This window comes from Carcharodon carcharias, chromosome 15 (assembly GCF_017639515.1).
Source record: "Carcharodon carcharias isolate sCarCar2 chromosome 15, sCarCar2.pri, whole genome shotgun sequence".
NCBI lineage: Eukaryota > Metazoa > Chordata > Chondrichthyes > Lamniformes > Lamnidae > Carcharodon > Carcharodon carcharias.
Window position 1 is genome coordinate 127,081,337 of NC_054481.1, and position 22,926 is coordinate 127,104,262.

The 22,926-nt window shown below is 43.3% G+C and overlaps 1 protein-coding gene across 7 annotated transcripts in view; it reads left to right on the forward strand.

Annotated features, from left to right (window-relative positions):
• pik3cd (phosphatidylinositol-4,5-bisphosphate 3-kinase, catalytic subunit delta) overlaps window positions 1–22,926 on the forward strand; it is a 199,609-nt gene that overhangs the window by 164,220 nt on the left and 12,463 nt on the right. For all 7 annotated transcript variants that reach the window (XM_041206088.1, XM_041206084.1, XM_041206083.1 and 4 more), the window contains 8 exons: window positions 111–278; window positions 7,192–7,313; window positions 7,528–7,671; window positions 7,812–7,911; window positions 9,463–9,641; window positions 10,415–10,524; window positions 13,164–13,242; window positions 15,698–15,865. In XM_041206088.1, coding sequence (XP_041062022.1) covers window positions 111–278; window positions 7,192–7,313; window positions 7,528–7,671; window positions 7,812–7,911; window positions 9,463–9,641; window positions 10,415–10,524; window positions 13,164–13,242; window positions 15,698–15,865 — 1,070 coding nt within the window. The remainder of the gene's footprint in view (window positions 1–110; window positions 279–7,191; window positions 7,314–7,527; window positions 7,672–7,811; window positions 7,912–9,462; window positions 9,642–10,414; window positions 10,525–13,163; window positions 13,243–15,697; window positions 15,866–22,926) is intronic.

Below are 22,926 nucleotides of genomic sequence, written 5' to 3' on the forward strand. Positions count from 1 at the left end.
ACGATGCAAATGCACTAGGGCACTCACATTGATAGTCTTTTGAAAGGAGGGTAAAAGACTGTGCTTGTTGAGAAACATGTGTAACAGTGTTCTCTGAAACTTGTGCACAGCAACAGCAATTGAAGGAGATTATGGAACGCAAAGCGTGCACAGAATTCTTTGAGGATGAGAAGGACCTCGTATGGAAGCTCCGATATGAAGTTCGTGACCATTTCCCCGATGCCCTTGCTAAGCTGCTGTCTATAACAAAGTGGAATAAGCATGAAGATGTTGCTCAGGTAAGAAGCCGGGATGAGCAAACCTCTCACTGACCTAGCATGAGGGCCTCCAAGTTGCGCAAACAGGCAGCACTGAGATAAAAGCAAAAAAAACTGCGGATGCTGGAAATCCAAAACAAAAACACCTGGACAAAAACTCAGCAGGTCTGGCAGCACTGAGATTTTGGGGTCGAAATTGTGCTGTAAGGTGACACAGGCATTGTGCATCTGCGAAATGTCTTTGCCACGTTTCTTTAAAGTTGCTCATTTTTACTTCAGGTAGTTTTGTGCCTGTGTTAAAATGCTGGCCAAGAGGGATTTCATGGGAATGCACTTAACCGTGTGTCATCAATATTGGCCAACCTGATTTCAACCCATCACAGTCAATCAGGTGTGTAGACACCGGCTCCTTCATATCCTGATGCCTGTCCAGCTCGTGTTTAAGGGCAGTGCCTGAGTGGACATTTTAAACCACATTTCACCGTGTTTCTCCTTTGGAAATCTGCCAGGGGTGGTAAAGGGCAGCCGGATGCGTGTTGGATGAGGGATTTGTTGATTGGCTAAACCCACCTTGGAAGATAGTTCCACGAGGCATCAACAGTCCTGCAGCCTACCCTCCCATCAGCGATTACAAGAAGCCCAGGGGGGTCATTGTGCTGACACCTTCTCTAAGAAATAAATCTGGAAATTTGCGAGCGGGTCCCAAAATATTCTGCCCTAAAAACTCAACTGCAGGGAAGGGATCCTCCTATCAACTACATGTCTACGTGCAACACCAGTTCCACAATGTGTCATTGAGCCTTAATAAGGATGAGCAATAAATACTACCTGATACTGAGAATTAAATAGGGATGAGAAAATAGGATCAAGTCTTACAAGGAAATTTGTGTCACAATCCTGTGTGTGTGCTTGTTTGTTTGTTACCCATTTTAAATGAGTTCATTCCTGTTGAAAGACTGCATAGGAAAGAATGTACATTTTGCTGATTACACATTGTACCTTCAAGTGTCTTTTACAAAAGAGTTCAATGCTTTTAAAAAAACATGGACAGATCGCTTTCAGTGAGAGCGTTCATGTCTGAATCGGTAAGACAGGCAGATAAAGGCACCTTGTTGGTGAGGACTGGTGTGGTGGGTGGGGGCAGGGAGCCACATCTAGCAGCTGTGGGTGTGACAGACAAACACCCTCAGGTGCCCTTATCCCACACGCCCAGATGGAAGATGCCGCAAACAGCCCCCAAAAAGACCAAGTGGACCCGCCCGACTATTTCCTGAGAAGGGGAATTGAGGAAAGGAAAAACGTGGAAGTGTCAGGGGGCCATTTCAGGAGAAGGATTGCGTCACTGTAACCTTCTGCGTTTGAAAGCTGTCCTGTTTAATGTGGGATGGAGGATTTGTCATGAATGGAGAGACCGTCCGTGATGAGGTGCGTGCAGGGTTTAATTAGCAGCTTTAATTCTTCATCCTGGTTCCTGGAAAGTGCAGATGCAATGCGGCCTCAAACAGCCAATCCTCAGTGCAAGACCGTTCAGTGCTGAGAGTGCGGAGCTGGCTCAGATTCTCCCACGGGCTTTCTGCACCGGAATTGCATTCTATTAGGGAGAGAGATCCAGCTGCTTAGGCAGTAAGCCAGCATAATACACTTCAGTACTGTTTTGAGTTAAAGGAAGGACATTTAATGATCTATGTTTCATAATTTATTTATGCATCATCACATACACTGACACTGTCTATGACATGAGGTTTTTTTTTAAAAACAATTATGTAAGGCACCTCATCATGTTGGCTCACAATCAGCAGCCCTCCTATAACTAACCCACTCAGCCAACCTTGATATATGAATCTGGATAATCATTGTCTGGTTATTTTACCATGAAGGGAGTTCCCAGCAACAATGATCCCCAGCCTCCCCCAATACCTCTGCCTGTCGCAGGGCCCGTAGGAAAAGGAAGACAAAGCTTTGGTTAATTTCCCTCACCCTACTGCTCTCCCATTAATAGTCCAGGGAACTGATTGTTAATTGGTGATTTCTGCCTCGGCTAAGACCAGTTAATCCAGCAGCGGTCAGGGGAGACCTTGTGGTCTGAAGTGATTAGCGGTATATCGTCAGCTATCCTTGGCAACGTGGCTGTGAGGACAGTGACAAGGTCTGTGGAGCTATGAATTCTGTACAGACTGGACCTCTAATCACCTGTTAAAGTAACCTCTCCAGGCAGCTTAATTTCAGATGGATCTAGATAGCCCTCCAGCAACTCCCCCTGGGATGTTTGATATACAGCCCACCCCAACCCACTTCCCCCTCCCAACCCCAGGTCGGACTTGAGGTGGTACAGGGGGGGAATCTGAAGCCATTCATTGCAAATATAAATTGTTGGAGGTGTTTTCAGAGTTAGAAACTCTCAGACTCAGACAGTGAGTGTTGAGTATAATGTGGTCCAGAATAAATAGGAAAACTGTGCAACCCTGACTGAGGTACAACTCAGATTCCAGATAAGTGTTTATTTGTTCCAGTATTCTCACTTCTAACCTTCCCAGACATATTTTCCTCTTAGTCACGAGTTTTTGGCAGTCGTTATTTGCTGCCTTCTAATGCTGTGGATTATGTACTGGGCTGTTTTCCCAGAATGTGCTTTAAATCACAGGAGGCCAGGAATGATTGCTTTGTGATTTCAGAATTTCTCCTTAACAGTCAGGATAATAGTAATTAGATTACTTTTTGCTGGATAAATTGATGGGGGGGAAGGTGTCTGATATACCAGTATCGGGGGAGTTAGCCTTTAGCTTGATGGTAGCATTCTCACCTCTGAGTTTGAGGTGCAAGCATAGAATAAAAGAGCAGGGAGTCTGTTCTAGAATGGTACAAAACACTGGTTAGGGCTCAGCTGGAGTACTGTGTGCAGTTCTGACCCCCACTCCATAGGAAAGATGTGATCGCATTAGAGAGGGTACAGAGGAGATTTACAAGGATGTAGCCTGGACTGGAGAATTTTAGTTATGCAGAAAGATTAGATAAGCTGGGGTTGTTTTCTTTGGAACTAGGGAGGCTGAGAGGAGACCTAATTGGTGTATAACATTCTTATTTATCTAGATAGAGTGGATAGGTGGCCCTATTCCCCTTGGCTGAGGGGGTCCATAACCAGGAGGCATAGATTTAGGGTAAGAGGTAGGAGGTTTAGAGGGGATTCAAGGGGAATTTTTTTCACCCAGCAGATGGTAGGGATCTGGAACTCATTGCCTGAGAGGGTGGCAGAGTCAGAAATCCTCATCACCTTTAAAAAGTACTTGGATATGCCCTTGAAGTGCCCTAACCTAAAAGGCCACAGACCAAGAGCTGGAAAGTGGGATTAGACTGGATGGCTCCTTGCTGGCTGGAACGGATGCAACGGGCCGAATAGCCTCCTTTTGTGCTGTAAATTTCTCTGACTCTGTCACTGTTCTGTGGTTCAAAGCCGTGGTCCAGCCTGTTCCAGTGGGCAGAGAGAGATGTCCTGCTCAGAATTCTGGGCTGACATCCAGCAAGATACACGAGTAACCCCCTCGACATATGGGTTGTCAGAGCCCATAAAGAAAAAAAAACCTCCTGCCTACCAGCTGGTATAAAGATGGTAATGGAAGGAGAATTCCCATTGAGGATCTCCCTGACTGGAGCTCAGCCTGTGAATCCTTCACACTTGTTCTCCAAGGGGAATGTTTGAAGATACAGAAACATTAACAGTCCATGCCTATTGAGACATTGAGCCTGTAGTTTGTGTTTTTTTTTGTTTAAAAAGTAGAAAAGTGAGCTTATTTAATTTCCTGCCTCAGCTTAATCCCTTGTTTACTTGGAAATGGTTCCTATGGTGACTCACAGTTCTCTGGTCCCTCACTCAGTCACCATTCCCTGTGAGCAGACTGTCTGACAGAGGAATCCACACCAGCTTAATAGTCGTGGAGTCGAACTGTATACATTATGAGTGACAGAGCCGCCTCTTCTCATTTGACACTTGAACATGACGGAGTGACGACTGAGGGACGGTTTTAGGCAATTTGCACGAATGGGATTTTGTGCCAAGAGATCTCTGTATTTTTTAAAACAAATTGGCTAAATCTCTGTCTTCGCTTTCCTGTAGCAGTCAGTGGGTACCAGGGAGGAGCAGAAAACCTGACTTGATATTGTTTTTTTGCGTTCTTTTCTCTGCCCTGTCTCAGAAAGGCTGAGACAAATTTTAACATCACGTCTGCTGCAGCACTGACCAGTAATTGAACCCTGGGCCCTCTGTTTTTAAACAGCTGTTTTTAGACATTGTCACATGGCCAATGTACCCACAAAGCAATGAGAGGGAGGGGAAATTTGTTGAAAGTCCACATGAAAACAAGAAAAATACATCTGCAATATGAGCTTTCAAGGCAGCCAATCTGGACGCACACTTAATTCCATTTGCAAGCTGGCTCATGACTTGAGAACCCAGAATGAAGCAGCGAGATTCCTTTTAAAGAGCAGAGACGGAACTGTAGGAAAGCAGGACTGATGAGATGGGCATAATGCCAATAAAAAATCTCTTTAGGGAATTCTGTTCTTTCTAAAGGTGAAATTATTAATCCTGTACCCAATAGAAAGAAAGAGATTTGCATTTATATAGCACCTTAAACACGGCAGCCAAATTGTGCACAGCAAGCTCCCGCAAACAGTAATGTGATAATGACCTGTTTTTGTGATGCTAATTGAGGGATAAATATTGGCCAGGGCACCAGGGAGAACCCCCCTGCTCTTCTTCCCCAGGATCTTTTATGTCCACCTGTGAGGGCAGATGGGACCCCTGTTTAACATCTCAGCTGAAAGACAGCACTGCCAACAGTGCAGCACTCCCTCAGCATTGGCACTTGCGTGTTAGCCCAGATTGTGATGCTGAAGTGGGGCTTGAACTCACAACTTCCTGACTTAGAGGTGAGAGTGCTACCCGCTTGAGCCACAGTTGATCCCTAATACTTAGGTGATGCACCAATCACAGTTGTCTGTTGACACCTGAACCAGGTAGCAAATACACAGGTGAGGAAGATTAAACTTTCCATATTTCTCATAGAGAAACAAAAATTCCATCTTGTTACATCCATATTTGCAAAAAGTATTGTCACCATCAAAATTCTGTCTTCATAAAATGTTGTCCAAATGTTAAATAAAATCTCAATCTTTGAGCATTGCCATGGTCCTGAAATCAATGCATTAATCTACTGTTGTTAAAGCTAATCTGAGAGAAACCAAAACTGCAAGATTGTTAATTTATCTTAATTTCATGCCAAAGCTTAGTTTCCAAAATTTCTGGTCTGTCAAGTGGCTCTAAGGGTTTATCTATCAAGCCTAAAGTGTGCAGAGTGCAATAGTGTCACCAATAATAAAAAGAATTGTCCGGCTCGAGGTTCTAGATAGACTTGATTGACTCTTCATGAGGTGGCCCCAAATAGTGAGCAGCTGTTGATAATCCTGTCAATGACAGGAAAACATTAAAAACGGCTTTACACTGAGGGTAATAGGTGTCTGTCCCACCAGGAGTATCACAGCAAGACCATTAGCCCCCTGTGTGTGCCTTTCAGTTTGTTTACAGAATTTGGAAGAAGGGAGATGTGTGGTTACACTCTTGGACATTGAGCTAACATCTCTGTGACCCTTTGAAGATCACAAAGGGAATGAAAAGGCTCCGTTGCACTTAATATTCACTTGACTCCTTCTTTGGGCCTTGAAAATCACTTCAGAAAGAGCCTGCTCACTTTGTTAAAACGACAGGGTAATCTCTCAAGGTGAATGATTTTGGTGTGAAGCGTCACTCATGGGAGGGGCAGGTTGAAGTCAGGCGTGAGGTTTACGTGCAACAAGTTAAATGTTATGCTTTTTCTTAACATTTCTAGTTCAAGGTGTGTTGATCTCTCACTCTCTGTAGGGAGGTCTTTCTCTGTCCTTATTTGTTTCCTGCTCTTTTCCCGTTTTATGCTCTCTTTCTCTGTCATTCTCTCTCTTCGTGCAAGTGAAAAAGAATTGATGGATGTAAACTCAGCTGTTGCGAGGAACACTTGAGCCAGGATCTTGAGAGACTGTTGATGGAGTCCAGACAATGGGACTGTGCCCAGCATAGCATCAATGGCAGTTAACTTCACCTGTATTTTTGATCTAGATAGCAGAAGCTTTCTTTCTGCTGGATATCTGCCCAGAGCAGGACTTCCTGCTCTCTCTTTCTCAACAAACTCAAGTCAGAAGCAATTAACCCCTTGTCAGCATGCTGCTGCTTGGTAAAGTGACTCTGCTGCAGTGACATTTCTTAAACATTTGAGGACTGAACTGTGTTCAGACTGTGCAATTTAACGCTTGAGTGTTTAACAGGAAATAGTTACAATGGATGTTGTACAAAATATATTTTATAAATTTCCGGTGCACAGGATGTTATTGACGCTTGTTAGAAATGTAGACGGTGATCAGCATATTGTAGTAATCTGATATGTAATATACCTTTAAGACAAGTATTGTAATGTAAGATCCAATATCAGAGTAGCGCGAGCTCCCTCTATGTGAGAGAGTCTTGAGTTAATCACTGATGAGTGAAGACAGAGTTTTATGTTGTGAGCACCTGAGTGTAGCTGCTGAGTTTAGTTTGTAAATAGACAACCTGTGTTTATTCTAACAAAGGTCTCCGTATGTTCTCTCTCTCTGTACCAACTCGGTCACCCTGAAACAAGCGTGCAACCTGGATCCTTTAGCCCCAACAAACCAAGGGCACTGGATCCAACACATATGCACTGTTCAATGTGCCAGGCAGTGAAACCTCTTTGTATATGTGGATGATGTTAAATATTATTTTTGGACTCAGTGCCGTTTAACGGGAGCGAATGGTTTGTTGCAGTGCAAAAATGTCCGTGAGTCTGAAGGAATGACCTATGTAATTGTAGCCAGAGTTGATTTTCTTTTGCAGATGATATACCTTCTGCAGTCATGGAAAGAACTACCTGCACTAAACGCACTGGAGCTTCTGGACTATAGTTTCCCCAGTTGCTACGTCCGCTCTTTGGCAATAAACTGTTTAAAAAAGCTGAGGTACGTAACGCTTGGGAAAGCAAGCAACTTAAGCGGTTCATGAGCAGAAAGTGAACTCTTTATTTCCAAAGATATTTTTCCATTTGGATAATCAGATTGTCTCATTAATGTTACAGGGATTTTACTGTATTTGAGTTTATGATGATCTCTAAAGGTCTTAAGTTTGATATATTTGGTTGAACAACCCTTTCTTGTGTCGCTGTTTTCCCCATAGTGAGGAAGAGCTCGCCCAGTATCTACTCCAGCTGGTGCAAGTGCTGAAATATGAACCCTACTTGGATTCTGAACTAACCAAGTTCCTGTTGGACAGAGCTTTAAGCAACAAAAAAATAGGACACTTCCTGTTCTGGCACCTCAGGTAAAGGACCCAATATATTTATACACAGTGTTCTTAAACCATGGTAATCCCCACCTTGTTGATGTACATAGCTATGAGGGGTCCACCATTAGACTCTCCTAGTTATTCTGATGATGAATCCTGTTTTGCATATGCTTCAGGTCAGAAATGCATTTCCCAGCAGTATCACTGCGGTTTGGACTAATTCTGGAGGCGTATTGTCGAGGGACTAACTACCACATGAAATCTTTGTTGAAACAGGTGAGTGACAGCATGGCGGGGCCAATAATTCCGACCGTTAATTTCGGTGGTGGGGAAACTTCTAGAAACAGTTATTCGAGGTGGAATTAATAGTCACATGGAAAAATTTGGATTGATTGGGAAGAGTCAGCATGGATTTGTTAAAGGGAAATTGTGTCTAACTAATTTGCTGGAGTGTTTTGAAGGGGTAACAGAGATGGTTGGTGAGGGCAAGGCCATTGATATGGTGTATGTGGACTTCCAAAAGGCGTTTGATGCAGTGCCACACAACAGACTTGTGAAGAAAGTTATAGGTCATGGGATAAAAGAGACAGTAACAATGTGGATACAAAATTGGCTGAGGGATAGGAAACAGGGAATAATGGTTAATGGGTATTTTTTGGGCTGGAAGAAGGTTTGTAGTGGAGTTCCCTAGGGGTCGGTATTAGAACCCTTGCTTTTCCTGATATACATAAATGATCTAGATCTTGGTGTGCAGGGGACAATTTCAGCGTTTGTGGATGACACAAAACTCGTGAGAATTGTAAACTGTGAGGAGGACAGTGTGGAACTTCAAAAGGACATTGACACATTGGTGGAGTGGGCAGATAGGTGGCAGATGCAGTTCAACGCAGAGAAGTGTGAAGTGATACACTTCAGTAAAAAGAACATGGAGAGACAGTATAAAATAAAGGATACTATTCTAAAGGGTGTGCAGGAGCAGAGAGACCGGAGTGTATATGTACATAATTCGTTAAAGGTGGCAGGACAGGTAGAGAGAGCTGTTTCTAAAGCATAACGTATTCTAGGCTTCATTAATAGGTGCATAGAGTACAGGAGCAGGGAGGTTATGATGAAATTATATAAGTCACTGGTTAGATCTCAGCTGGAGTATTATGTACAGTTCTGGGCGCCACACTATAGGAAGAATGTGAATGCATTGGAGAAATGCAGAAGAGGTTTACGAGAATGGTTCCAGGTATGAGACATTTCAGTTATGAGGAAAGATTGGAGAAGTTGGGATTGTTTTCCTTGGAGAGGAGAAGGCTGAGAGGAGACTTGATAGAAGTTTTCAAAATAATGGGTCTGGACAGAGTAGATAGGGAGAAACTGTTTCCGCTCGTAAACAGACCAAGAACCAGAGGGCACAGTTTTAAAGTGTTTTGCAAGAGGGGCAAATGCGAGGTGAGAAAAAACTTGTTCACGCAGGAGTGGTTAGGGTTTGGAATGCACTGCCTGGAAGTGTGGAGGAGGCAGGTTCAACTGAGGCATTCAAGAGGGCATTGGTTGATTATCTAAATAGAAACAATGTGCAGGGTTGCGGGGAAAAGGCAGGAGATTGGTACAAAGTTAAAATGCCTAGAGAGCCGGTGCAGACGTGATAGACCGAATGGACTCCTTCTGCACCGTCACAATTCTTGATTCTGTTAACCATTTGAGAATGAGTTGTTGTGTGATGCTGTTGTTGGGTGTCCATAATCCTTATGCACCAAGCGTTGCAGTTTAACAAAATAGAAATTACAGAAGAACAGTTTGTTTGCTGAATCGATCTATCACTGTGTTCTTCTGTAGTGTGAAGCACTGAAGAAAATGAAGGCCCTAAATGACTTTGTGAAGTCCAGCTCCCAGAAGACAACCAAACCGAAAACAAAAGAAGCTATGCACCTGTTTATGAGACAAGATACGTACATGGAAGCTCTTTCTAACTTCTACTCTCCCCTAAATCCATGTATTCTCCTCACAGAACTCTGGTACGTAGACAGAATTGGATATTTAGGCGTGAGATATCACCAGATTTTCCTAACCTTAGGCCTAATATAAGCAAGGTGTGTAATTGTAATAAATGTCAGAGTTTATAATGGACATTGTGGTATTCTCTAGGAGATGGTTTTGATTTTGTTACAATGAGAAATGTTATCAATCAGCTGTTCCCAATAACCTGGAAGTAAAGACACTATTGCTGAACCATCGAGATTTGGAACATCTCATGATTGATATTGATCTGTTTTACATTAATTGATCATAGCTGGAGGAGTGGTAAGAGCACTCAGTGCCATCACCATGTCCTTGAGTTAGAGGTGGCAAAATCAGCCCAGGTTCCCACACCTTACTTGGCAAAGCTCAGCTGATATGTAAGTATATGATGCTCAGGTGAGGACGTGGGGCACCCCCACAGTCAATCATCTTACCTGCATTCAATGTCCGGGTTGGGCACCGGGGATAGGTGCTGAACACTGTTGTGTTCCATGGGAACCATATCCCAACCAGGGTCTTGGGACCTTCGTGAAGGGAAAAATGAAGAAGTGTAGACCCTGGCAGCAAAGTTAAAGCAATCTGAGACTGTCACAGGTTAGTAGCCAACAGAATAGAAAGGAATTTTCCTTTGAAAAGATATCAGGAGGCCAAAGATAAGTTTCATGGTTTATTTTCACATCCAATGCTTGTGGGGTTTACTGGACATATTTCTCGTGCCATTGACTCCTATTCACCAGATCAGGGATCTTTCTCTTATTGGCTTTTTCAGGGTGGAGAAATGCAAGTTTATGGATTCCAAAATGAAACCACTGTGGGTTGTTCACAGAAATCAGAGATATGATGGGAATCCCATGAGCATCATGTTCAAGAATGGGGATGGTAGGAAAATCTTTCTGTCCCTATAATTTTATTTTAATGTTTATGCTTTGTGGTATGGAACGCATTATGGTGAATATAATCATAACCTTACTCTTTTATAAATGGTGGGTTAATTCCACAATCCCACACTGTGCTCAAAGATAGTGTGTCTCAGAGGTGGAGTTACAACACTGCAGCCTCACCTATATAAACTACTCTCCCTACTTGGACCGCAGAACAAACAATGTGTGTACACGTTGTACACAATAACGTGAAATCAAATCTTTTATACAAGTTACAAGACCACAAATAGCATGTGTGAATGGACAGTAGATCTGAAATTATGGCGATTAAAATCATAACCAGAACTACTGCTGCAAAGAGTAGTGTTGGGTGTGCCCACGCCACTTGGGCTGCAGCGGTTCAAGAAGACAGCTCACCACCCATCTTCTCAAGGGCGATAAATGCCGGCCTAGTCAGCGAAACCCACACCCCAAGAACGAATAAAAAAGGCAAGCAATTCAAAAGAAAGCCACCTGCTTCTTCATCCAATCATCGATTGTCTGCCGTAACCATGGGAATCTCTGACCTTGACTGCCTCCGATCATCGTGGAGCATTGACAAGTAAAGAGTTAATATCAGGAACAACCAGGGTGATGGCTGACATTGAGCATTAGGTCTGATGTGGTGATAGGTGGTGTTTGGTGGTGATATGAGGTCCTGACCTGGGTGATGAAGTTTCTGCTTTGGTTCTGTTTTCTCTCATGGGGCCAATCTGGACAGGTCGCCTTGTGGCACTGCCACACCATAGCACCATAGAAAAGTCACTCAAAGGCTATGAGATCATAAGAAAACAGGAGTAGGCCACATGGCTCCTGGAACCTGTCCCACCATTCACTAAGATCATGGCTGACCTTCTGCTTCAACTCCACCATCCCACACTATCCCCACATCCCTTAATTCCCTTAGTAGCCAAAAAACCGATTGACCTCTGTCTTGAATATACTTAACAACTGAACATCTGGGATAGAGAATTTCGAAGATTCACAATCCCCTGAGTGAAGACATGTCTCCATATCACTCAGTTCTAAATGGCCGACCCCTAATTGTGAGAGTGTGCACCGCCCCCCCCAGATCTAAATCCTCTAGTGAGGGGAATGAGCCTCTCAGAACCTAAGAATTTTGTATGTTTCAGTGAGATGTGTATGTAACCTGCTTTCTGCATGAAACGTTAGTACAACTATACCATTTGCTGGTTTTCTTTTCCCTTTTTTGCTAATTAAGAGAAGCCCCGGTCAAAATTCCAGCAAGTGACAGTTGTCCCCGAGGGGCAGATTCATGACCTGGCTGAAGCCCTGGCCCCTGTACCCCGACTGCGGGGTGAAAATTCCACCCCACCATAATATTTCACACGATATCGGCTCACTGCCCTTATAAAACAGCACACCCTCTCAGAGCTGAGGGGTGGTGCATTCACTGAAAAGGAGTCAATGTTCTTCACAGTCCAAGGGGCCCTTATCTTGTTACCGAGGTGAAAAACAATCAGAAGGAAGGAAGAAAGAAATCCAGGGGGAGTTGGAGCTTGGAATTTACAAGCAAATTTATCGAGCTCTAATTAGACCCTTGCCCCTTTACAGGCAGCTGTAGTTTCTCTGGACTCCCACACAAAGCACTTCAGTTCAAGGGATGGGACAGGTTAGCAGAGAAACATGACAATTTGACCCTTCCCATCGACCATCTGTGACTAAACAGCGGCGTTGCCAACTGTGATTAAATACGCATTCGGAGCAGGAGTAGGCCATTCAGCCCCTCGAGACTGCTCTGCCATTCAGTGAGATCATGGGTGATCCAATTGTAACCTCAACTTCACAACCTGCTTACCCTGATAACCTTTCACCCCCTTGCTTATCAAGAATCTACTAGCTCTACCTCAAAAATGTTCCAAAGGCTCTGCCTCCACTGCCTTTTGAGGAAGAGAGTTCCAAAGGCTCATGACCCTCTGGGAGAACGAACTTCTCCCCTACTCTGTCTTAAATGAGCGACCCCTTATTTTTAAACCCTAGTTCTAGATTCTCCCGCAAGAGGAAACATCTTCTCCACACCCATCATGTCAAGACCCCTCAGAATCTTAAAGGTTTCAATCAAGTCACCTCTTACACTTCTAAACTCCAGTGGATACAAGCCTAACCTGTCCAACCTTTCCTCATAAAACAACCCACCTATTCCTGGTATTAGTCTAGTAATTCTAGAGATTTCATCGCATGACTTGCCCAAATGCTCCAGCCATTAGTCGGCCAACACATCCATCCTTGTGATGCTCTGCCTTCCTACATCACTAGGAAAGCAAAGAGACTCACTACCCAACTGGATGATGTCAGCCAAAAAGCCTTTTCTCCGTTTTCAATTTTTCTATATCTGGTAAAGAAAGATGTTCAAAGAATTTTTTTTTTAAATACTGCCTATTTTAATGCCCCGATGATTTTTTTTTTCTCCAATGGTTGCACACAGCAGTAACCTGGAGGTTGATCTTCAATTCCTGGAGACTCCAGGCCAAGCCTGGAGAGTTGGCAACCCTACTAAACAGTATCAAAGAACCCCTGGTGTTTTGTATATCATTTTCTCAAAAGAAGAATTTATTCTAATTCCTTTTCTTACTGTAGATCTACGGCAGGACATGTTGACAATCCAGATGATTCAGCTGATGGATGTTCTGTGGAAAAAACAGGGTCTGGACTATAGGTAAAAAAAAGCCCTTCTGACCAGTTCTGAACCTCTCTCCAAATTGCACGTGATATTAACAGAACTTAAACTCATCCCAGTTGGGAGAGGGAGCATGGAACCAGGCTAATGTAATCTGGTTAAGGGAAACGGTAGCATGGTGGTTATCTTACCGGACGGGTAATCCAGAGGCCTGGACTTACGATGTGATCCAGTGACCTGAGTTCGAATCCCGCTGTTTGAATCCAGCAGTTGGAGAATTTAAATCCAGTTAATAAATAAATCGGAATTAAAAAGCTAGCCTCGGTAATGGCGACCATGAAACTACTGGATTGCCATTAAAAACCCATCTGGTTCACTAACGTCCCTTCGGGGAGGAAACCTATTGTCCTTACCCTGTCAGGCCTATGTGTAACGGCTGACTCACGGCAAAGTGGTTGACTCTTAACTGCCCTCTGAACTGGGGCCACTCAGCTGAGGGCAATAAATGCTGACCTTGTCAGCGACGTCCAGATCCAGTGAATAAACTTAAAACCGAATAATATGGTCAACTCCCTTCCACAGAGAGACTCTGTCACAAATTAGTACAAGTCTTGCTTGTCAGGCAAGTTGGACCTTAAAGATTCAGTATGGCTCGCACTTGTGGTGAAATACAAAAAGCACGGATGGGATCAAGAAAAATTAACCTTTGTTCTAAGTGTAGCAGCTTATATTTCAGAAATTTGCACCTTACAGTGTTAATCATACTGGAACTTTATCATATTTTTTACTCACGTAGTTCAGAAGCCATCTCTTTTACTTCCTCTCACTCACACATTCACACACAACAATACATGCTTACACTCTTTGCTATAAGGTTGTTATTTCAACACCATAGGCTGAACTTAAACGATACAATTTCCCCATCGAGGACATTAAGGGCAGAACGTCCATACTGAATGTGAGTCCATGGATGGTCCCATGAATCATAATTCAATATCTAATATCCAATATCTAAGCAAACCATTAACAATAATTTGTATTATAGATAGCAGCTTTTAAGATAGAAAAGGTGCACAGAGGTACAAGGAAGCAGTCTGACAATAATTTAATTCCAAGAAATTTCTTTCTTTGCTTCAGAAATATCAAAATGAAAAGTTAAACTGGGATGCAGAATACAATGATTTAAATTATTTTCTGTATAATTAATTCTCAGTGTGTACTACAGTCACACTACAATAATTAACTATGCATGAAACCACTTGTTAATTGATGGATTTTTAATAAGTGTTTCATTGTTTTATTATAGAAGTTTACAGATTGAAACTTTTAGTGTACAGTACAACATTCCAGTGTTCATTATTTGAACATAAACCCAGTTATTTCAAAACATAGTTCTCACAGGAATGTTTACTCAATTGTGTTAACTATAAACAGTGTTTAGCAGCATCTCAATCCAGTGAGATTTTGCTGTCTGTGGTGAGAAGTTGAGTAAACTATTGCACAAATCTTCATTTGTTGACTTCTTCAGAGGACTGAATGCAGGTCTACTGGCTGATGAGGTAAAACTTTCTCTCTATATGAAATAATGTGTAGGAGTAGCACTGATATCTGAGAATATGTATCATTGTGAAATGATGCTTGTTCAAAGAGTGTATTTGAACAGCCTCAAAGGTGTTATTTGCAATACGTCTAAAACACTTCAAAACGTCTTGTTATTGGAAAATCTGAAACATGTCAGTTACTAATCATAAAATTCTCAAACTAACCTTTAAATTCTCAAACCAACATGCATCTACATGCAAAGCTAACAGTCTCACAGGCAGACATTGTCGTATTTGGTATTGCTTTTGACCGCATATCCACATCATCACTAAGATGTAATATCACCTGATTCCACTGCCTCAGCTCATCTATTGAAACATTCACTCATACCTTTGTTACCTCTGGACTTGACTATTCCAACACACTCCAATCTTCCAATCTCCACATTCATGACCCACACTTTTGGCCAATTGCCATAATATTGCCTTCATTCATGGGATCTGGGTGTCACTGGCCAGGCCAATGTTTTTTGGCCCATCCCTAATTGCCCTTGTTCAGAGGGCATATAAGAGTCAACCACATTGTGTGGGTCTAAAGGACATTAGTGATCGGTTTTTACAACAATGGTTTCATGGTCATCACCAGATCTTGGATTCCAGATTTTTATTGAATTCAAATTTCACCATCTGCTGTCGTGAGATTCGAACCCAGGTCCCCAGAGCATTACCCTGGGTCTCTCGATTACTAGTCCAGTGACAATACCACTATGCCACCGCCTCCTTGATGTCAATCCTTGGGATGTTTTACTGCATTAACCGTGCCACGTAAGATAAATTGTTATTGAAATGTGTCCTTCAATGTCAATGAAGCTTTGCAAGTGGCGTGTTTTCTAGTTATTGAAAATATGACTTACAGAAGATGTTCATAACGTGTACAATGTTTTCCCTCTTAGGATGATTCCTTATGCCTGTCTTTCCACTGGAGACAAGACGGGAGTGATTGAGGTGGTCTCACACGCGGAAACAATTGCAAATATCCAGCTCAATAAAAGCAATATGGCAGCTACCGCAGCTTTTAACAAGGATGCTCTGCTAAACTGGTTAAAATCAAAGAACCCCGGGTAAGAAATGAAGAGAAACACCATCATAATTTAGGGCTTTTAGGGATGTTCAGGCTGAACTGAAAAAGCCAGAATTACAGGCCGGAGTTGGTCAGTATCTGACAGAGAAAAGACACTTAACTTGCTCGGTGAGACAAAAACAAAAATTGCTGGGAAAACTCAGCAGGTCTGATAGCTTCTGTGGAGAGAAGGAGTTAACGTTTTGAGTCCAGGTGACTCTTTTCAGTTCTGAAGAAGGGTCATACGGACTGGAAACGTTTAACTCTTTCTCTCCACAGATGCTGTCAGACCTGCTGATTTTTTCCAGCAATGTTTGTTTTTGTTTCAGATTTCCAGCATCCGCAGTATTTTGCTTTTTGCTTAGTGAGCCTTACCTTCAGGCTTCAGGTGAAAGGTGCTATATGAGACATAAATCCGTTGTTTCTCTCTCTCTTTGATAGTGGGTGACCTTCTCTATACTTCCAGCACTTTTTATCCTTTTACTCTCTCTCTTTGTAAACTTGAGGTCATCTCCAACTCTGCTGCCTGTACCTTAACTCACACCAAGTCCCATTCACCTATACCCCTGTGTGCTCGCTGACCAACACTGGCTCCCAGTCAAGCAACACCTTGATTTTAAAGTTCTCAACCTTGTTTTCAAATCCCTCGATGGCCTTGCCCCTCCCTGATTCCATCATCATCACCAACCCCACAATCCTCCGACATATCTGCGCTCCTCTATTTCTGGCCTCTTGTACATCCCTGATTTTAATCACTACACCTTTGGGCACCCTCCCTAAACCTCTCCGCCCTGCTTTCCTGCTTTTAGACACTCCTTAAAAACCTACCTCTTTGACTCAGCTTTTAGTCATCTGGCCTAGTACCTTCTTATGTGGCTCGCCTTGGGACACTTTATGACGTTAAAGGTGCTATATAACTAGAAGCTGGGAAGATACAGACATTACTGTGGAGGCTGGAACAGATTTTATCTGTGTCAACACTGAGCGTCCATTGATGAAGCTTTAATTCACTAAACCCTGCGCAAAACAACGCGGTTTAGGTTGATGAAGCATTTGTCACATGGACATTGCAGAGCACACATCCGTCGAACTGATTTAATTGGCCTTTTGGCGAATTCCTGGTGAAATTAAGTAACCAGTCATAACAGCACTTTGATTGTTCATCCGACTGTTTGGAATATTTAGAATTCTTGGAAGTTTAGCCCCCGACGATTTGCGGGAAGGTTTTATCAGTTTGTTTTTCAAGGCACTAAACGTAATCTCTCTGATGTACTGGGAGAGACATTCCTGTGGCTGCAGTCCTGTGACATTTGGCTGACATTTCATTCCGATTGAGGGTTTCTCAGGCATGATGTAAACCACAAGGTGACGTACCTTAATGGGTTTGATATTGGATGGCAAATTTCATATACGCACAGTGTGGGCCCAGCCTGTGCTGCTGCTTTCCACTGACACAGTTGGGTGGTGAATTTCCAAGCGTTGCTCTTTCTTATTTTCTGCTGTGTGGGTTTTTACTGCTGTGAGGAAATGATATCGAGCCTTGCTCATGAGCCCAAGTTTGCATTTTCTCCAGTAACATTAGAGAGCAATGGTTCAAAACAGCTTCCTCTTCGCCCAGCACCACTCTCGCCCCCACCATCTCCCCTGTTTTCCTTTCAAACCAACTGAATCATCTTATGCACTCTATGAAATTGTAATGCTTTTTTCTGCTGTGCTGACTGGTGCAAAAGGGACAGTTTGAAACCTAGCATTCTGCTTTAGCCGAAAGGTGGTCTTGATATTGCCATTTTCACAGGATATTGGTGAGGACAATAAGGTCAGGGCTACTTCATGCCTAACAAAGCCCAGCTTTTCATCAAATCATCGAAGGCCATTCAGCCCATCGAGTCAGTGTCAGCCCTCTTGAAGAACCATCAGCTAGCCCCACTCCCTCACTCCCCAGATCCCTGTAATTTTTCTCCTTCAGTATATCCAATTCCTCCCTTACAAAACCTACTATTGAATCCATTTCCACTTCCCCACCAGGCAGTATATTCCAAATTCTAGCCACACCTTCTATAAAAATGTTTTTCCTCGCATTGCCTCTGATTTTTATACCAAGCACCTTAAACCTGTGCTCTCTGCTCATCAACCCTTCAGCCATTGGAAACAGTTTCCCTTTATTTACTCAATTGAAATCCTTTGTGATCCAACAAATCTCCCCTTGGCCTTCTGTGTTCACCCAGTTTATCTACATTACTGTAATGCGCCTCTGGAACCATTCTTGTAAATTTTGCGAGCACCCCACCAGTTCCCTCGGTTTAATGAACGGACGCATCAATCTTCCAAAATATATGTAGCTGCTGAGAATAATGCAATGTTGCACAAAGTTCTGAGACGTTTTGAATCCTCACTTTACTGAGTTACGGAACTGGAGCATAACTACTGGGGATTTGCAGGGCAGAAGCCAGGCACTTTCAAGATCCTGTTTCTAAAAAGAAAACACTTTTTCTTCCTCAATCACGATTAAACTTTTGTTGAGGCTTCAAGCATGACAGTACATCACCTAGTTATTGGCATCCTAAATGCTGTCAAGGCTCACCCCTGAGACTAGATACAAAAGCTCCACATGGACTTGTTATGACGTGGTCAGTGGCATGTGCCGGGTGGACCACACCCACAAGGAAATGGCCACGCTATCACGACGGTTTTGCAATTTGTATTTATTATGCGAAGATTTGGGCACTGCATTCAGAAGAAGTAATAGGTTGAATTTCCCCCCCCCCATTGCGGGGCCGTGCTGCCATTTTACGTGGGGGGGCCAATTAAGGCCCGCCCAGTGTGACGCGCACCCGGAAGTGCTATGCGCTCCCTGTGCGGGTGGCAGGGTAGGGGTGTTCCCTGAGTGAGTGCAGAAATCTCCCTGAGGCACCTCAAAATCATTCATGAAACCTCGTTCCACCTGTGGATGAGGTTCCATGAAATATGCGAAGGCCGCCTGGGTTCTTCGCCTGTCCCGTCAACCTTAAGGCTGGACAGGCAGCTCCGTTAATTATTTTAATTGTTAGTTAAATGGCCTTAATAGGCCTTGACAGCTCGGTGGACGCGCAGCTGAATTGGCTGTGCACCCGCTGAACTGAAAATCAAAATGACGCGCGCTGACTTCGGGACACAGGCCCAACATCACCCCGCGTCATTTTATGCCTCAGCGAGAGGGCCCTGCCCCCACTCGCCGAGCTGAAGATTCTCCCCAATGAGTCCGCTAACACCTTTACAGATTTTAAAATCTAAATTGAAACATTGATTAACAAAAAATATTTCAAGCACATACAAAAGATTACAGTTACTTAATATTATAACAAATCCCAAAATCCCTAATTAAACTGACTCCCAACTGCACACCCCCTTTAAGGCAACAGCCCAAAATGGATTTTAAATTTATATAGCAAGCAAATTTAAATAACAGCAAATTTACCACAGCACCCACTCGACAGTGGAATTCCAAAGGCTTTTCTCCAATTTTAGTTACTGGACACAGCAGACTTTTGTAAACATGGCTGGAGACTTCTCCAAGACTGTTTTACACACACCTTTTAGTTCTTATATAACCCCCCCAATATCACCTTCCATCCATTCTCTTTATATATGTTTCTCTCTCTTTAATCTGTAAATTCCATTGTTCTAAATGTCTTTGAAATATACTTTTCCCATAAGATAAAAATCTTCCATGTTGCCAATTTGGTCAGTACCTTTTGGGAAAGATAAACATAATTACCTTGCCCTGTTTATCTTGTTATTTGTAAATATCCTACCATCCCTTTAAAAATCAAACAACTCCTTCATTTGCCTAAAATGCAAATTTCCTTCACACTCTACACCCTGCCCACACCCATGTTTACTCATTAGCATTTCAAATGCCTTTTACCCCTAACTTCTTTTGACAATTTCAAGCTTGCAGTCCACCCGACTCTTATTTAATTCAATCACACAGACAGAACCATCTACACTCATACCTATAAACCTACTTTACAATAAACCGCAATAATATTTTGAAAGCTATGATAGTTTCGTGACAGACTGCAGTGGTTCAAGAAGGCCGCTTACTACCAACTTCAGGAGGGCAATAAAAATGCTGGCCTTGCTGGCAATGTTCACATCCCATGAGTGAATGAAAACAACAAAGGAAAGCTGCATTTTTGTGCGAGTGGAACCCAGGGCGATTTAACCATCCATAGATGAAATGAATGTCAATTGTCAAAAGAGAAGCCAATATGGCTCTTTCTACACTTCCCACCACCTCCAGCCATGTAGAGAATAGAGTTTATAATTAAAACAGCCCAAAAATGTTATACCAGTGTGCACACGTTAAGCAATACTAGTGAAATGCAACCAGTGGAGATTTGCATTCTAGTTAACAGAGCATGATTGGTGATCCCAGTCCCGCAGGCAGACATTTGAACTCATTTGAAGCTCCTGTCTGCAAACATTCGGTGCCGAATTTGCTTCTTAATTTGCTACATTTTAACAGGGACGAAAATTTCGAAGTTTTTCAACGTGAAGAATTTCTTTTAGGATAACTTTTTTAAAAAGTACATAGGGCAGAATCTTGCCGTCGTTTGGTGGGCGGGAAGCTGATCGCCATCGCCGAAACGGGGGCTGCCGCCATTTTGAGTGGGCGGGCCAATTAAGGCCCCGCCTAGCGGCCTACCCGACAGGAAGCGCTATGAGCCTCCTGTGGGGGGTGGGATTCCCCATCTGTCAAAGTGCGCACTGCTCCCTGAGACTAAGTGCTGCCTCAGGGAGATCACCGACAGTGTCAAAAACATTAAAAACAGAAAAAATATAAAAATTATTAACCTGTGACAATGTCACACGAGATGGGACATGTTAATAAAAAGGACATAAACTTTATTAAAGTTTTTAAAAGCATACATGAAACCTCAGATAAAAACAAAAAACTGCGGATGCTGGAAATCCAAAACAAAAACAGAAACAGAAACCAAGTTCTGTCGAAGGGTCATGAGGACTCGAAACGTCAACTCTTTTCTTCTCCGCCGATGCTGCCAGACCTGCTGAGTTTTTCCAGGTAATTCTGTTTTTGTACATGAAACCTCCTCCTGCCAACCTTAAGGTTGGATGGGCAGGGTCTTTAGTTATCTTGAAAAAACTCAGCAGGTCTGGCAGCATCGGCGGAGAAGAAAAGAGTTGACGTTTCGAGTCCTCATGACCCTGCCAATGGCCTCAGTTGGCCATTGGCAGGTCGGCGGGCGGACAGCTGATTTCGCTGTCCACCCGCCTTCCTAAGAATTTAAAGGGACCAAGATGACCTCGGGGGTTCCTCCTGACATCATCCCGCATCATTTTCCCATCAGCGAGCGGACCCCGCCCCCAAATCGCCAAAGGGAAAATCCTGGCCATAACCTTTTTTCAATCTTGCTGTTTCAAAAACAAAATTAGATAAATTGCAAAGAAAATCACATCAAAGCTAATTCAAAATATTTTAAAATTCCCGATTCAAGAAAAAGGGGCTTTATACTGAAAAGCACCCCCCCCCCCCACAACCCAAATCGAAGTGTTTCCTGTTCCAAAATGCTTGCCACTTAAGAATAACAGAGCTACAACAAAGTTAAAATATGAAATATTTGGATCCTTTTTGAAACCCCGTGCTTTAATGTGGTGCTATCACCTAAATCTAAATTGGTGAAAGTTTGTGTGTCTAAGACTATTCCATTCCAGAAAGTATAATTGCAGCTTGTCAGCTGTGTCAGACTGCGCATGTCAGTGTGGCTCTCGCTTGCCTCTGAACCACAAGGTTCCAGGTTCAAGCCCCACTCCAGGACTTGAGCACAGAAGTCAAGGCTGACACTCCAGTGCAGTACTGAGGGCGTGCTGCACTGTTGGAGGTGCTGACTTTCAGACGAGGCTTTAAACCCCTATCTGCCTGCTCAGGTGGATGTTAAGGATCCCAAGGCGCTACTTTGAAGAAGAGCAGGGGAGTCATCCCCGGTGTCCTGAGCCAATGTTTACCCCTCAATCAACATCACAGAAAACTGACTAACTGGTCACTATAACGTTGCTGTTTGCAGGAGCTTATTGTGTGTAAACTGGCTGCTGAGTTTCCTACATTACAACAGTGACTACATTTCAGAAGTACTTCTTCAGCTGTAAAGCACTTTGAAACATCTGGTGGTTGTGAAAGGTGCAATAGAAATGCAAGTCTTTCTTGTCTCCCATGTCGGTAATTGGTCTACCTTAACCACATGGTACGGCCAGCACAGAATCAGCTCTCAACACATAATCATATTGTCATCCTGCCTGGATGTGTTTACTCAGTGATGTGTCTGTGCTACCCTTCCCCCTCCTGAATACCCGAGCCCCAGTCCTAGCTCCCAGGCTTCTTCAGTACCGGGCCTCAATTGTTATCTGGCTCCTTGCCCCCTCCCTCATTGTCTCAGATTTGCCCTCCAGCGGGCTGCCAGGCTTCTCCTCCCCCTCCCTGTGAAGAGCCAGCTTCACAGACCTGTTCACATTTTGGAAGCATCAGGAGAAAAACCTGTGATCAGTAAGAGTGAAGCCGATCAGAAACGGATCATAAATTCTTGGATGTTTCACAAGCCAAGCCTCAGTCATTTTGGTTTAGAAATAGACATCCCACTATCGAAATCAAGCAGAGTTTTAAAATCTGTCAGAATTGATCATAAGGCTGCCTATTTTAACCAGTGTCCGAGCTATTATGTGGGTGCCAGATGTTTTCGTTCCCCATTCTTATTTCTGTCATCCACATCGCTCAAAGGTCTGTGGTGCAGGACTTAAGCACGTGATCCGTAGCGTAATACTGAGGGAGTGCCGCAGTGTCAGGGGTGTTGTCTTTCAGGTGGGACATCAAACTATTGAGTCTACACAATGTGAAGCAGGGAGCTCACATGGCATCATCACCGCCACCACTAAACATAAATCTGTAACTCTTTGCTTCCATGTGGTTACAGTCAATGACCTTGTTTCGATATCTTTTCATCAGCTGGTGTCTTGCACTAGAAATCTAATTTTTCAGCCACAGTTTTGCTTCCCTTCTTGAAGTGCAAC